General features: G+C 39.4%; 1 protein-coding gene across 2 annotated transcripts in view; it reads left to right on the plus strand.

The window, feature by feature from the left end:
• Window positions 1-17,249, plus strand: part of RPGR (retinitis pigmentosa GTPase regulator) — a 62,341-nt gene that overhangs the window by 18,022 nt on the left and 27,070 nt on the right. For both annotated transcript variants that reach the window (XM_068962202.1, XM_068962201.1), the window contains exons 9-13: window positions 4,080-4,204; window positions 6,680-6,865; window positions 7,815-7,986; window positions 15,399-15,496; window positions 15,887-15,949. In XM_068962202.1, the coding sequence (XP_068818303.1) occupies window positions 4,080-4,204; window positions 6,680-6,865; window positions 7,815-7,986; window positions 15,399-15,496; window positions 15,887-15,949 (644 nt within the window). The remainder of the gene's footprint in view (window positions 1-4,079; window positions 4,205-6,679; window positions 6,866-7,814; window positions 7,987-15,398; window positions 15,497-15,886; window positions 15,950-17,249) is intronic.

A 17,249-nucleotide genomic window follows, 5' to 3' on the forward strand; every position in this document is an offset into this window, starting at 1 on the left:
TGCTGCTTTGGGCCTGCTTCTCAACCTCAGAAACTGGGTGCTGCCAGCGTAGGACTCAGTAAAGGTGCTTCCCTAAAACAACTGACTTACCCAGTGAGAGTCACTCACTGACTGCACAATTTTAATTGCTTTGGAACAAAAGGGCTCTGTAATTTTTGTATTTGTAGCTCACATTTCTATCGAAAAAGCAAAGCATTAAAAAGTCATAACTCATATATTTCGGAGAAGGCAATGGCAACCCACTACAGCACTCTTGCCTGGAGAATCCCAGGGACAGAGGAGCCTTTTGGGCTGCCGTCTATGGGGTCACACAGAGTCGGACACGACTGACGCAACTTAGCAGCAGCAGCAGCAGCAGCATATAATATTTTGAAATAATCCAGATACTGGTATTTCTGTGTTTTCCTCCTTCTTTTATAAAGGTTTCTGCTATGATGGAGCTCATCTAATGGTATCTGGTTAGGGGAAGTAGGGATCAGCAAATACAAGGTACTGCCATGTACTGGCCCTTCTTCCCCAAAGAATCTTTCAGAGAGCTCTGGTTGCCCATTTTCCAGTATCAGTGTCCTTGTTAAAAGTATAGTCGAAAGTGTAGTCGCTCAGTCGTGTCCGACTCTTTGTGACCCCGTGGACTGTAGTCCACCAGGCTACTCTGTCTATGGAATTCTCTAGGCAAGAATACTGGAGTGGATTGCCATATCCTTCTCTAGGGGATCTTCCCAACCCAGGGATCAAACCTGGGTCTTTTTTATTGCAGGCAGATTTTTTACCATCTGAGCCTCAAGGGAAGCCCATTACATTAAAGTCCTTGTTAATGTACATCCTTGTTACTACATTAAAGTCCTTGTTAATGTAGCATGAAATTGAACTATATAGAATGTAAAGAATTATTCATTCATAGTCCCAGAAAAGTTGTTGATAATGTATGACTTATGGCTGGGCCCTTAAGCTCAGTTTCTCTGTCCTTACTGCCATTTTCCATCAACTCTAAATTGCCACTGATAGTTGTCATGGTCCAGGCGCAGTCTGGAAAAGAATTTCAAGATATGAGACAGAATGAGAGGAAAATAAAGTTTATTAGAGTGGGAGACACTGTTAGAACAGTGGGCCAGCTCAAGGAAGAACCGACATTTAACAGGGGTCCTCAGTACACTTTTATACCCGGGGTACAAGGAGTGGGATAGGGATCTTGTGAGTCATTTGCTGATTGGTTGAGGCATGTATACTGGGTGGGAGAAGTGTATGGATGTGAGAGTTGGACTACAAAGAAAGCTGAGCACCAAAGAATTGATGCTTTTGAACTATGATGTTGGAGAAGACTCTTGAGAGTCCCTTGGACTGCAAGGAGATCCGACCAGTCCATCCTAAAGGAGATCAGTCCTGAATATTCATTGGAAGGACTGATGTTGAAGCAGAAACTCCAGCACTTTGGCCACCTGATGCAAAGAACTGACTTAAAAGACCCTGATGCTGGGAGAAATTGAAGGCGAGAGGAGAAGGGGACTACAGAGGGTGAGATGGTTGGATGGCATCACTGACTCAATGGACATGAGTTTGAGCAAATTCCAGGAGTTGGTGATGGACAGGGAGGCCTGGCGTGCTGCAGTCCATGGGATCGCAAAGAGTTGTCCAACTGAGTGACTGAACTGAACTGAATGGGGTAGGAAGGGAGACCGGTTATACTGTTCCATTAATAGTTACAACATGGGGGAGGGAAGGACGATAAGGGTCTGGTTTTTCCATTTCTGCATTACAAGACCCTCCTTGGTTTTATCTGCTCTTTCGTCCTTGGGTCACCACAATAGTAAATACACACTTTTTACAGATCCTCTAACATATAATTAGGTTATTTTGTTAAAATTTTGTAATACCTTTCCTCCTGATAAAAGAAATTAAGCACAAATAATTGAATATTAATTTTCTTTGACTGTTTTGGTCATGAATCCTCTGCAGGGGTAGGTGTTATGAGTTTTGTTGTTGTTGTTGTTGTTGTTGTTGTTCAGGACTAACGAGAGGTATGTAGTGAGTTATCAGTAAGTTCTTATCAGTTCCCCATTATAGCCAGTGGTTCATGTTTTTAAAAGCTCTCTGAGGTTGGAAGTGTGATCAGGCAGCTTGATCAGAGCTTATTTTTTCTGGCTAAAGACACCCAAGTTTAAAAAAAAAAAAACTTAACATTTTGAACAAGGGAAGTGAAAGTCACTCAGTCATGTCTGACTCTTTGCAACCCCATGGACTACAAAGTCCATGGAATTCTCCAGGCCAGAATACTGGAGTGGGTAGCCATTCCATTCTCCAGGGGATCTTCCCAACCCAGGGATCAAACCCAGGTCTCCTGTACTGCAGGCGGATTCTTTACCAGCTGAGCCACCAGGGAAGACCTGGTGAATGCGGAAATCAGGGTCAAAAAAAGGAGGAAAGCAACAAAAATAGGGAGTACACGTAAAGAAAAAAACAAATATCTAGTAGTAAGAATTATAACGATCTAAATTGAGAATCTAAATGCTGGTTTATTAATTATTTATAGGGAATCTATTTGTTTTTAATATATTAAGTTTTGAATTTGCCACTTCAGTGAACTATGGTTATTTTTTCAGATAATTCTCCTGGCTTTTTTTAGTATACAGTTACTTTGCCATCTTAAAGTGCAAGTTCCCAAATATGATCTTGTCATTTCCCAGCTTAAAACCATTCATTTATGTTATTGGTGTTCTTAATATCTGCCTTAGAATCCACCTGCAATGCAGGAGACCCTGGTTCGATTCCTGGGTCAGGAAGATCCCCTGGAGAAGGGATAGGCTACCCACTCCAGTGTTCTCAGTATTCTGGCCTGGAGAATTCCATGGATTGTATAGTCCATGGGGTCACAAAGAGTTGGAAATGAGTGAGCAGCTTTCACTTTCACTTGTTCTTAATATAGAGTTCAAAAATGCTTAATATGAGCTAATAAGATACTCTGCGGTGTGGCTCCTTCTTACCTCTTCAGACTCATCTCATACCACTCTCCCCTTTGTGCTCCCAGACACATTGGTTGCCTCGTGGCTTCTTGACTTTGTTATTCTTTCTGTGCTTGATATGTGATGCTGGCCTCTGCCTGAAAAATCCTTTGCTCCCTCCTTCTTGTACCTAAACCCTAATCCTTTCAGCTTCAGTTTGAAAGCCTTTCCTAATCAGTGGATTAGAGGGAGAGCCCCTCCTCTGTACCTGTACTGGCACCATTTCCTTTATTTCTGCTTCCATGGCGCTTACCTCACTTGAGATGGAGAGTATGAGGGAAGGGCTTGAGGAGTGAAGGTTCAGACTAGCTGCTATGGCCACAGACAAAAAGATTAACTGGTGAGGTGACAAAATTACTCATCATTATCTTGGGCCCAGCTGTACAGGGGACCCCTCCAATATTGGTATCCTCAACAAGCAGCGTGGTTGGTTTATGGCATTTCCTTCAGGAGCTTTCCACTACCCTGAAGCAGAAGTAAGGGAGAGGATTGATCTAGTCTAGCGGTGTTTTAGTCTCCCCAGGGAACACATGGCAGTGTCGGAGATATTTTTGATTGTCACAATTGCAGAGGTGGGGTATTGTATGGGCATTTAATAGATAGAAGCCACGGATATTGCTGAACATTCCACAGGGCACAGGACAAACCCATACAGTTGGGAATTATTGAACCTCAAATGTCTGTAGTGCCAGAGTTGATAAACCCTCACCTAATCAATGACCTGAGGAAAAAAGAAAATGAATTGGGATGTAGAAGGTCAGAATACAAAAATCTCCTTCTCTTTGAAAAGGTGGTATTTATCATGAGAGCTCATTCTGGATTGCTGCTACTCCATACAACACCTTGCAGGACTGGGTCTCAACTTCACAAGCCACCAAGTGCTAGTGATTGATTCTCGCGGTATCTATTGCCTAATGTTATGTGTGGACAACAGAAGCCGTAGAAAGTGTGGAGACATCAATGGACCAGAGTAACTTCAATGCAGAATATGAGGGGAAAGTTGCAATGTCAGTTAATATATTTGCTGTTTACAAATAGATCCATCAAAGTAACTTTCATAATTCTCTCTTTTTTTCATTTTAGAATCAGGCCTTTTGTATACTTTTGGAGATGGTCGACACGGAAAACTAGGACTCGGAATGGAGAATTTTGCCAATCAGTTCCTTCCCACTTTGTGTTCTAATTTTTTGAAGTATATAGTACATTTGGTAAGGGCTTCACATTTCCCTGTTTACATGTTCATACTCCTATATTTGATTCTTTTGGGATTTCTTAGAAAATGAGTCCTTTTATGTTTAGATGAAATAATAACATGGCTTTATCTAGTGAATACACTAGTGTCCTAAAGGTCAAATGTCAGACATCACAACACTCTGAAAATCTGTCCTTTTCCTAGTGTTTTTCCTCACTCATAGTTGTCATCTGTAAGTGTTTGTTGGGTTAGATAATATTCAGACCCTCAGATCCTGCTGATAATAAATGATGAGTTTTGAAAATACTTTTATTCAGCTAAGTGCTATTTGGATAAAGTGTTGTTTCAGTATTGTCCGCATCAGGCACCATATCTCTGTTGTTTCTAACACTTGCCAATTAAGAACTATAGATGAAAATTTTGTTTAGTCTGTGATGATAATAAGGGCTTCCCAGGTGGCACAGTGGTAAAGAATCCACCAGCAATGCAGGAGATGCAAGAGACTTGAGTTCAATCCCTGAGTCAGGAATATCCCCTGGAAGAGGAAATGGCAATCCACTCCAGTATTTTTGCCTAGAAAATCCCACAGACAGAGGAGCCTGGCAGGCTACAGTCCATGGGGTTGCAAAGAGTCAGACACGACTGAGCAACAGAGTGCACACACGCCACAGATACACACACATGCACACACACACTGATGATAATATTGTTGCAGGAAAGGGGACCCCTTCTAGGGTCCAAAACTGGGCTCTTGTCTAACACTCTGAAATAAATTGTCTGAGGAGACACATGTGCTGACAAAGCAAGAGATTTTATTGGGAGAGGGTGCCCAGGCAGAGAGCAGTAGGGTAAGGGAACCCAGGAGAACAGCTCTGCCACATGGTCTCAGGTTTTATGGTGATAGGATGTTTCCAAGTTGTCTTTAGCCAGTCATTCTGACTCAAGAGCCCTTCCTGGTGGTGCATGCCTTGTTCAGCCAAGATAGATGCCAGAGAGAAGGATTCTGGGAGGTGGTCGGACATGTGGTTTCTCCTTTTGACCTTTCCCGAACTCTTCTGGTTGGTGGTAGCTTATTAGTTCCGTGTTCCTTAGCAGGACCTCCTGTCATAAAACAACTCATGCAAATGGTTACTGTGGTGCCTGGCCAGGGTGGGTGGTTTCAGTCAGTGTGCTTCCCCTAACAATATCACTTGGAATTTGTTCCCCAAAGGCTCAGAGCCTCATGCTGTGGAACACTTCCCATTCCGTGATTTGACACCTATTTGATGAATACCTGCTTGGTACAAAATACTGGACTGAGGATGAGAAATATAGAGCATGCAGTGATGAACACTGAGACCAGATTCTCATTCACTGAGCTTATAATCGTGTGTGTGTGTGTGTGTGTGTGTGTGTGTGTGTGTATGTTGTTTGCTCAGTTGTGTCTGACTCTTTACAACCCCAGGGACTGTATTCCACCAGGCTCCTCTGTCCATGGGACTCTCTAGGCAGGAATACTGGTGTGGGTTGCCATTCCCTTCTCCAGGGGATCTTTCCAACCCAGGGATTGAATCCAAGTCTCCCGCATTTCAGACAGATTCTTTATAATCTAGCCACCAGGGAAGCCCCTGTATAATCTTATGAGGAAGATAATTTTTTTTAAATGCTATACATAAAACAGATCAGTTTTAACTTTGGAGATATTATGAAGGAAAGGTTCAGAGTATGCTGTTCTATGTTGCAATGTAGAACTCTATGAAGATACCAGAAGTCTCTTTATTGTAAATACTACACAATGTTTTTTTAAGCATTTTATTGAAAATTACTTATTGCTTAAAGTCCTTAAGATGTTGATTACGTTTTTCATTCTTTCACCATTGTGCATGATTGCATTTTGCTGTTGGGACTTCTAAGCATTAAACTTAAGAAACCTTCACATAAAGAGAAAGGCTTGAAGACATGTTTATCCCAAGAGACTGATATATTCATGGGTCCCTTATTTCTTTTTTTTTAAATTCCAATTAAAATAAATAATTTGTTAATTTATTTATTTTAATTGGAGGATAATTACTTTACAATATTGTGATGGTTTTTGCCATACATTGACATGACCCATGGGTCCCTTATTTTTAAGTAGAACTTCTCTGATTTTTTTCAAGTTGTTAGTGTTGCTCCAAGATTAAAATAGCCCTTTCTAACTCGTAAAGAGAAATAAAATGTGCCAGATAGTTTTTTCTCTATACTATATATTCAGTTGAAAGTAAAATGATGTATAAACCTGGTCTAATTTTCAGTAATAGTTTTTAAAGAATATATATTGTAATTGATGTGTTTTGTGTGTGTGTGTGTGTGTGTGTGTGTGTGTATGGAGGGAGAGAGGGAGAAAGAGAGATTCAGTCATTCAGTCTAGGAAGTCTACTGCTAAGTTAATGTTTTGTAGCTAAAAACTGTTAAAAACCCATTTGTGTTTGAAGCCAATGTTAATTACTTTACCCGTGAATTTATGCTGCAGGTTGCTTGTGGTGGATGTCACATGCTAGTTTTTGCCACTCCACGACTTGGTATGGCAGAAGACATTGAGTCAGATGAAATCGATGATTATTGTTTACCTTCAGCTGTATATGTGCCCATCAGTGATCCGCCTTTAGAAAACATACTGCAGAGATCTTTATCAGCACGTGTGCGCCGTAGAAAGAAGGTACATTTGTGACCTGTTCTATATAATAACACTGTCTAGTGCTGCAAAGAAAACTGGAAGAAAACAAATTTATTTTCTTTTTTAAACCGAAGAAGGGTCTTAGATAAATTTACTATATAAAATGATTAGAATTAATGGCTTACAAACTTTTAAAGAAAACTCAGAACTAAACTGTTAAACAAATTAGAAAATTGAAATGATCATAGAAAACCTTTGTAGACAGTGGTACTGCTAAATTGTTGTCTCAACCGTATATGAATTGACTTCTATTTTGCTTTTGTCTTTTAAAGCTAATACCTCATGAGCAGTGAAAGGTTATATATTATAAATAATGAAAGGTTGAAAACAAAAAATAAGGACTTTGGGATGAAAGGGAATGTTCTTTCTTAATTAAATTTAGGGATTCTCATTCTGTGCTTTAAAATGATCATTACAATGACACTTATATTTTGAAAAGTAAAATCCAAAAATAAATAAATAAATAAAAAGTAAAATCCCAAGTAATTTTTAAAGGAGACATTCCTTTTTTAATAAAAATTACTTTAAATTCCCAAATGTATGCCTTTAGAGGTAAAAAGTTACATTTGGCTTTTTATTATGAAAAAGTATATATGGAAAAATTAAGAAATATCCTGTAAGTATTTTGTAGTTGGTTTGTGTTTTCCTGAGTAACTGTTTTTTTTCAGGGAAGGCAGAGAAAACACACATACACTTTTCCCCATCTTGTGAAAAACATACCAACAGATTGATGATTTAGAGCAACTTAGACACAGAGGCAACAAAACAGAACATTTTTGAGCCCTTGGGGATTATTAAAGAGTGAACATTGTAGGACATTGGCCAATTTGAAGTCTCTCTCTTCAATAGTTTTTGCAACCTCAGGGTAGTTTACATCAATATTAAGTATATAACATCATCTAACAGTTTATTTAATCCGTTTGCTTTAAAGGAGAAATCCCCAGACTCTATTCGAATGACAAGAACACTACCTCCAGTTGAAGGGACTTCCCCACAGCCCATTTGTTTTTCGCCTCACTTAATTCCTTTCTCCGTGTCTGCAAGTAACCTGCTAGAGAAAACGATATGTGAAAATGAGAACTCTATGCCCCCAATGGAACCAGGTAACATTTGATACTCTGCTTGCTCTCAGAAGAAATGTACCATTTATTCCTACTGTTTTCATGTTCATCTTCAGATGTTTTTTCTCCACTTAAGTTATTTTCTTCCTAGTTAGAGACTGACATCTCATTTGAATTCAAATCCAGGAATACTCTGACTAATAGAAAGCATCTCTGATGACCTTAAAAATCCCATGTGATGACAGCAGCATATCTTTATAGAGCAGTGTATAACATACATATCACCTTCTCTTACATTATCACCTTTAAACGCAGAAGCAACCCAAAATAGGTGGGAGTTAGATTCTTCATTTTTACATAAGAGAAAAACAAGGCTTGAAGAGATTGAGTGACTTGCCCAAGGTCACTCAGTTTTATAAAGGAAATGAACAGGATTTGCATACAGGTCTTCTGGCCCTATGTGAAGTTATGTATTAAAGCTGTAGAGCATCATGGTTGGGAGTATGGGATGTAGAGTCCAATTGATCTGGGAGCAGATGCCAGCTCCAACATTTATTAACTATATGTATCTTAGGAATGTGTTTATGTTGCCACATGCCATGTGCTCAGATGATAGGGACAGGGCAGGAAGCCAGGACTAGGAAACCAGAGTAAGCAGTAGGTTTGGAATTAAGAAGATAATCTGGGCATCTGGAATTAAAAACAGTGGGACAGATCATTTTAATATCTTTGGGCTCAGGAACCTACAGAAAAGGTTGAGGTAACAAAGGATCAGGAACTCAGGCAAGAACTGGTGACCATGGGAATGGAATATTCCCTACATCTAGGACCCTGATAAGGAGCAGGGTTTCTTACATCTCACCACAACTTTTGTGTTTCCTTTGGAGATAAGAATCACTGGTACTCTTCAGCCCTGTACATGGGAAAAGTAGATTCTGACAACAGTGTGTGCAAGGAAAAGAGAAGTTTATGGTTTGGGGCAAGTTGTTTGCCACTTCCAGCGATTAGACTGTGAAGATAGAATTTTTTAGAGTAAAAGGAAAAGCCATCCCTTATCTTCTTGTGACTGTTTACTAAAACAAACTTCAGTTCAGTTCAGTTCAATCGCTCAGTCGTGTCCAACTCTTTGCGACCCCATGAATCACAGAACGCCAGGCCTCCCTGTCCATCACCATCTCCCGGAGTTCACTCAGACTCATGTCCATCGAGTCCGTAATGCCATCCAGCCATCTCATCCTGGGTCGTCCCCTTCTCCTCCTGCCCCCAATCCCTCCTAGCATCAGAGTCTTTTCCAATGAGTCAACTCTTCGCATGAGGTGTCCAAAGTACTGGAGCTTCAGCTTTAGCATCATTCCTTCCAAAGAACACCCAGGACTGATCTCCTTCAGAATGGACTGGTTGGATCTCCTTGCAGTCCAAGGGACTCTCAAGAGTCTTCTCCAACACCACAGTTCAAACGCATCAATTCCTAGGCGCTCAGCCTTCTTCACAGTCCAACTCTCACATCCATACATGACTACTGGAAAAACTATAGCCTTGACTGGACAGACCTTAGTCGGTAAAGTAATGTCTCTGCTTTTGAATATACTGTCTAGGTTGGTCATAACTTTTCTTCCAAGGAGTAAGCATCTTTTAATTTCATGGCTGCAGTCACCATCTGCAGTGATTTTGGAGCCCCAAAAAACAAAAGTCTGACACTGTTTCCACTGTTTCCCCATCTATTTCCTATGGAGTGATGGGACCAGATGCCATGATCTTCATTTTCTGAATGTTGAGCTTTAAGCCAACTTTTTCACTCTCCTCTTTCACTTTCATCAAGAGGCTTTTTATTCCTCTTCACTTTCTGCCATAAGGGTGGTGTCTTCTGCATATCTGAGGTTATTGATATTTCTCCCAGCAATCTTGATTCCAGCTTGTGTTTCTTCCAGTCCAGTGTTTCTCATGATGTACTCTGCATAGAAGTTAAATAAGCAGGGTGACAATATACAACCTTGACGTACTCCTTTTCCTATTTGGAACCAGTCTGTTGTTCCATGTCCAGTTCTAACTGTTGCTTCCTGACCTGCATACAGATTCCTCAAGAGGCAGGTTAGGTGGTCTGGTATTCCCATCTCTTTCAGAATTTTCCACAGTTTGTGATCCACATAGTCAAAGGCTTTGGCATAGTCAATAAAGCAGAAATAGATGTTTGTCTGGAACTCTCTTGCTTTTTCCATGATCCAGCGGATGTTGGCAATTTGATCTCTGGTTCCTCTGCCTTTTCTAAAACCAGCTTGAACATCAGGGAGTTCACGGTTCACGTATTGCTGAAGCCTGGCTTGGAGAATTTTGAGCATTACTTTACTCGCATGTGAGATGAGGGCAATTGTGTGGTAGTTTGAGCATTCTTTGGCATTGCCTTTCTTTGGAATTGGAATGAAAACTGACCTTTTCCAGTCCTTTGGCCACTGCTGAGTTTTCCAAACTTGCTGGCATGTTGAGTGCAGCACTTTGACAGCATCATCTTTCAGGATTTGAAACAGCTCAACTGGAATTCCATCACCTCCACTAGCTTTGTTTGTAGTGATGCTTTCTAAGGCCCACTTGACTTCACATTCCAAGATGTCTGGCTCTAGATTAGTGATCACATCATCATGATTATCCGGGTCGTGAAGATCTTTTTTGTACAGTTCTTCCGTGTATTCTTGCCACCTCTTCTTAATATCTTCTGCTTCTGTTAGGTCCAGACCATATCTGTCCTTTATCGAGCCCATCTTTGCATGAAATATTCCCTTGGTATCTCTAATTTTCTTGAAGAGATCTCTAGTCTTTCCCATTCTGTTCTTTTCCTCTATTTCTTTGCATTGATCGCTGAAGAAGGCTTTCTTATCTCTTCTTGCTATTCTTTGGAACTCTGCATTCAGATGCTTATATCTTTCCTTTTCTCCTTTGCTTTCGCCTCTCTTCTTTTCACAGCCATTTGTAAGGCCTCCCCAGACAGCCATTTTGCTTTTTTGCATTTCTTTTCCATGGGGATGGTCTTGATCCCTGTCTCCTGTACAGTGTTACGAACCTCATTCCATAGTTCATCAGGTACTCTGTCTATCAGATCTAGACCGTTAAATCTATTTCTCACTTCCACTGTATAATCCTAAGGGATTTGATTTAGGTCATACCTGAATGGCCTAGCGGTTTTCCCTGCTTTCTTCAATTTAAGTCTGAATTTGGCAATAAGGAGTTCATGATCTGAGCCACAGTCAGCTCCTGGTCTTGTTTTTGTTGACTGTATAGAGCTTCTCCATCTTTGGCTGCAAAGAATATAATCAATCTGATTTCGGAGTTGACCATCTCGTGATGTCCATGTGTAGAGTCTTCTCTTGTGTTGTTGGAAGAGGGTGTTTGCTATGACCAGTGCATTTTCTTGGCAAAACTCTATTAGTCTTTGCCCTGCTTCATTCTGCATTCCAAGGCCAAATTTGCCTGTTACTCCAGGTGTTTCTTGACTTCCTGCTTTTGCATTCCAGTCCCCTATAATGAAGAGGACATCTTTTTTGGTTGTTAGTTCTAAAAGATCTTGTAGGTCTTCATAAAACCATTCAACTTCAGCTTCTTCAGCGTTACTGGTTGGGGCATAGACTTGGATAACTGTGATATTGAATGGTTTGCCTTGGAGACGAACAGAGATCATTCTGTCGTTTTTGAGATTGCATCCAAGTACTGCATTTCAGACTCTTTTGTTGACCATGATGGCTACTCCATTTCTTCTGAGGGATTCCTGCTCACAGTAGTAGATGTAATGGTCAAACAAACAAACTTAATAAGTATTTTGAAAGTTGTATCCCTGGAGGAGGAAGTGACAACCCAGTCCAGTATTCTTGCTTACAAAATTCCATGGACAGAGGAGCCTGACAGTCTACAGTCCTTGGGGTCACACTGAGTCAGACACGACTGACTGAGCACACATCCAACATATACTGTGACTTCTAAATTATTTGCGGACTTCGGTGTTTCTTTTGGAGATAAGGAGGTTAGGGAAGACATAGATGAGAAGGTGACATTCAAGGTAAAACAAAGGATAAGAAAATAACCACACAAAGAGAGAGGATGTGTCTATTCCAGGCAAAGAAAATAATGTAGTTAAAGGCAGTCTATAGGAAAAGGAAAGAAGATCATTGGGGTTGAAGAGAAAGTGAGTGAAGGAAAATCAAGAGTGAAGTAAAAGACAGGACACAATGATGTTGGAAAAAGAGACAGCAAAAATATATTCATGGTTTTATAGGCCATGAGAGGCCTAAGTGATGTGAGTGTTTTTCTTAAGTGTAATAGAAAGTCATTAAAGGATTTTAAACAGTGGAGTAATGTGCTCCAATCCCATTTATGTTTTAAGATGATCACTTTTGCCTACATGTGGATGCAGGGATACGAGACTAGAGGTGGGAAGAAAACTTCAGAGCCTTTTGCAAGAGATGATGGTGTACAGACCTAAGGTGTTCACAGTGGATATAAAAAGGAGCCCATGGGAAATACATTTTAGACATAGAACCAGGTGAACTTGTTAAACTTGTTAATAAATTACTCATAGATGTGTAGGCAGGAGGATGGTTGACTGCTTTGAAGGAAAAAAGTTAAAAACTGACTTTGAGATCCCTGTGAGGCATCCAAGCAGACCTATCAAGTAGGCTGTTGAAAATGAAAGTGTAACATTCAGAATAGAGATCTGGACAAAGAGATATAAATTTGGAAACCATCAACATGGAGATGGTATTTATAATTCATGGAAGTTGGTGACATCGCTTTAGAGAGTAGAGCAGGAAGAAAAGAGGGCTCAGTATTTTGCCTCGAGACTGTCTGATGCTTAGAGGGTAGGAGAGGGAGGACCAGCAAAGCCACTTTTCTCAACCTTATCAGCCAGTAGGGCAGGAGGAGGAAAATGAGGAGAGAGTAGGGTCACAAATTCAAAGTACTGCTCAAAGCTCAAGAAAAAGGAGTGCAAAGAAGCATCCCATGGATCTGGCATCATGGACATTTTTGGTGATCCTGACAAGAGTAGTTCCAGGGAAGGATCAGGACAGAAGGCAGAGTGTTAAAAGTTGAGGCATGAAGGGGAAAGGAGGAAGCGAAGGGGCGATAAAGTGTGTAGATAGTTCTTTTGCCTATTTTGGTCATGACGAGGAGCAGAGAAATGGGGCGGCTAAGCTAGAGGGAGCTAGAGGGAGACGTGGAGGGCGTGGGAAATGTGAGAGCATATGTGTATGCTAATGGACATGAACCAGTAGTCCAGAGAGACTGGCAGCACATGAGAGAGAGAGTAACCAAAGGTGCAAAGCGCTTGAGAAGACAGGAGGGGCTGGCATACAGAACAGTCTTTGTTAAGAGGAAAGACACATCCTACATTTTAACAGGAAAGTATAGGTAAATGTGTACGTTTGTTGGTGAGAAGATAAAACAGATCAGGTCTGATGACTTCTGTTTTCTCAGTTAAGCATAAGGCTGAGACCATGACCTTAAACAATATACTTACTATTTTCTAAACTTCCTCTCTGCCATCTCCAGTCTGTCCTGGTTCATACTTTTCTTTGTTAATCTCCTTCAGGTGCTGTTTAGTTCCCATCTGCTCCAGTGTCTTCAGAGGATCCCTAGTCTTTTTTTTTAATAAATGTAAATATCCCATGTAACTCCCACCTGGTTTTCCAGCTTCATCTCTCAGTAGCCTTTTTCTTAAAACCATTCATTTATGTATTGTCTGTGGCTGCTTTCACACTTCAGTGGCAGAGTTTGATTATTAGGACAGAGACCATATGGCCACAAAGCCTAAAATGTTTGCTGTGTGGCCTTTTACAGAAAAAGTTTATTGAGCCCTGATGTTGATCAAACTGAAGCTCTTCATAGTCAGACCGAGTGGAAAACCTATAAAGTCCAGGCAGACTTGAGATTGACACTTGACACCAAAAGAGTCACTGAACCTTAATGTATTCATTTGTGAAATGGGGATATAACACTTACCTCTCTTATTATCATGGAGTTAACCTGATGTGTATAAAAGCCTTTGTTCCAAGCACATGGTAAATTTTCAGGGCAGCTGTTCCATAGCTTCTGTTAGCACTACACTTATTTTCTTCCCCATTTACCTCCATCCCTACCTCTCAGAATTCTACTCATTCATCATTCCCTATAACTCCTTAGTGAAAAATTTCCTGATCTTCCACATTTGGATGGGATTTCTCATTCTCCTATATCACATATTTTGTATTCCCTTCTAGACTATAAGTTCATTAAGATTCAGCAGTTACTTAAGTTGATATCCCCTACCTAATATCTCACATGGAATGAAGACAAACTGATAATTCATTCATTGGAATTGAATGAATTTATAAGGGAGAGAGCACTGTGGACTGGCATTTTCAGTGAAGACTTCATTAAGGAGCTCCTTTCAAATATGTATATATGTGCTAAATGGGGATATCGTAATTGAGAAAAATATAAGGTCAAATGAAGCTTGTAACTTTTCGTTATCTGCTTTATGATATAATAATCTTATGGTTTTCTGTGAAGGTCTCTAGGTCTTTGTACTATTTTTCTGTTGCTACATAAGCAATGACCCTAAAACTTAAGGCTAAAACAACAAACATTTACTATCTCACACAGTTTTTAAGGGTCAAGAATCCAGGACCAGTCTAGCTGAGTGATTCTGGTTCAGGATGTTTCATGCTCCTCTTGCAAACTCACTCACGTGGCCATTGGCAGGAGGCTGGACTTCTTCATCACATGGGCTTCTCCTTGGGTGTACTCATAGCATGGCTTCCCCCAGAGCATGTGATCAGAGAGAGAGAGAGAGAGAGGACTGAGACATAAGCCACAGTAACATCAAATTGATCTGCTTATTTTATTGGCCATACAGACCAACCTGGTAAAATGTGGAAGGGAACTACACAAGTGTATGCATAGCAGGAGGGTATAAGTTGATGGGGATCTTTTGGGCACTGGCTATCATAGTGCTTGATACCTGGTAGTATTTATCCCAAAGGAATAATGTTTCTCTGTTCATATGAATGAAGCAGTTGTTATCTTATCAGTGTCAGGGTCTTTAAATTTTCAGAAAGATTTTAAAACCTGCTATCACTGTGAATGAATTCTGTTCAGTTCCCTTAATATGAGGTTAAAGGACCTTTGAAAGTGAAAGAAAGTGAAGGTCACTCAGTTGTGTCTGACTCTTTGTGACCCCATGGACTATATAGTCCATGGAATTCTCCAGGCCAGAATACCAGAGTGGGTAGCCTACCCCTTCTCTAGCAGATCTTCCACACCCAGGAATCAAACTACGGTCTCCTGTATTGCAAGCGGCTTCTTTACCAACTGACCTATTAGTAAAATTATAACTGTACTTTTATATTGCAGAATAATTTCTGTTTATTGTCTAGTTGTCTTTCACTTTTCTGTTGAAATCTGGTTCTATCTTTTCTCTGTTAATCATTCAGATTATTTTCAACATAAAATGACCAAAGAGAAAGATACAGACAGTCTTTCAGCAGAGGATTCAGAAAGCCTTGGAGAAACTGCTGATGTCTTAAATATGGTACTGGTTTTCCTATTTGTGCAATATAGATACAAATTTGAGTTTTAGTTCCTCATGTATTTGTATTTGTATGTCTGTGTATATGTGTACTTCCTAAGCCATTATATACATAGAAAAAAGCTTTTTGTTTTTGTCTTTTCATTTATTATTTTAAACTCAGATTTAGTGAAGTATAGATTAAGTACTGTAAAATTAATTTCAGCCCTCACATTATTATTATGCAGTTGAAAGTTGATTATATGATTGTCTGAACTGTTTTGTATTAATTTTATTTATATGTATTTTAAATCAACATATAATGATATATAAATATATAATCATATGTATAGGTATATAATCGGTTATACAGTCTTTATTTTTTTAGAACATATTTTTTTAAATTTATTTCAGACACACATGTTGCGCCTGAATTCCAATGAAAAACTAAAATTATCGCCAATTCAAAAGCAAAAGGTATGATACAGAGAGTTATTTTCACTATGGTGGGAAGAACAGTTTAAATTGCTTATATTTTTCTTGAAAGGTTTCAGGAAAGAACTCAAAAAAGGTAAGTATTCACTTACTTTAGGATTTAAAAGATGGGGATACAATATGTATAGTCTCCATTTGGGCTTATTCTGTCGGTATGTATTTTCTGTGATACAACAAGACTGGCAGAATTTCACTGCTGAAATTTGTTCTTTGGAGTCATTAATAAGTGACAATATCCATACTTTGTTACTGTCAAGGCAAAAAATATTTATTACCATTCTTAAGTGTTGGAAGAGGCTACAGTTTTTTATGAGTGCCTCTCACACTTTGTTTGAGTATGACATTGGGTGAGTTACCTTGCTGACCTTACAGGATGATATTAACCTCTTTTCCAGTTCTAAAGTTTTGTAGTGTTTAGTTAAAATATTTGATAATTGCTTTTACAGTGTTTGGAATAGGCTTTAATTTATCAAGGAATTGGTAGCATAAAAACAAGATTAAACATTTGGAAATTAGTCAGAAACCATGCATGAGTGATAGAGACTTTTAATGAATAGCAAATGAATAGAAGAGGAGGGAATATTCTGGTTTTTCACAACCCTGGAGAGATAAAAGCCTGTCCTGAAATTATTTACATTTTCTGGCTTGAAGGACCAGTGAGCTGAAATGATGAAGGGTTCAGGATTAGAAATAGATATTGGAGAAATGCAAATTGAAGGACAAAGGCTACAAAAAACATTTCATTTATATTTCTAGTACCTTTGCCACATTGTTAAACTAAAAAGTCACTGAAATGCAAGAGAATCTGGGTAAATTGTACAAATTTAGTGCCAATCCTTATTGAGTAACAGTATTCTTTTTGAAAATGGAAGAGCTTCTTTCCTAACACAGTTGTCAAAGCTCAGTGACTAACTGATTTGTTGACTTGACTGTACTTCCAAGCAGACATCTTTTGTGTGTCTTTCCTTCCTCTTAGACTCTGGGCTCTGCCTCTTCTGTGCTGCTTTTTTGTGCTAAAGAAATAAAGGCACATGCATTTAGAAATCATTTCTGGCAGCTGGGCCTCTGTCTGTCTTAGGGCTGTTGAAAGAATTGTGACTTTTTAAAGAAGAGACCGAGAACAAACAGAAAAGGAAAGCATTTTCTTTTAAACTAATATATATTTTATATTTCATATAGTCCTTTTACTTAGAGGCCCTACCAAGCCTACTTTAGTGAATCAAAAAGGTTTATTATAGTATTTCTGTATATTTTTAACTTGTGCTGTTTTAATAATTTGTTT

The sequence above is a fragment of the Capricornis sumatraensis genome, chromosome X (genome assembly GCF_032405125.1).
Source record: "Capricornis sumatraensis isolate serow.1 chromosome X, serow.2, whole genome shotgun sequence".
In the NCBI taxonomy this organism is placed as follows: Eukaryota; Metazoa; Chordata; class Mammalia; order Artiodactyla; family Bovidae; genus Capricornis; species Capricornis sumatraensis.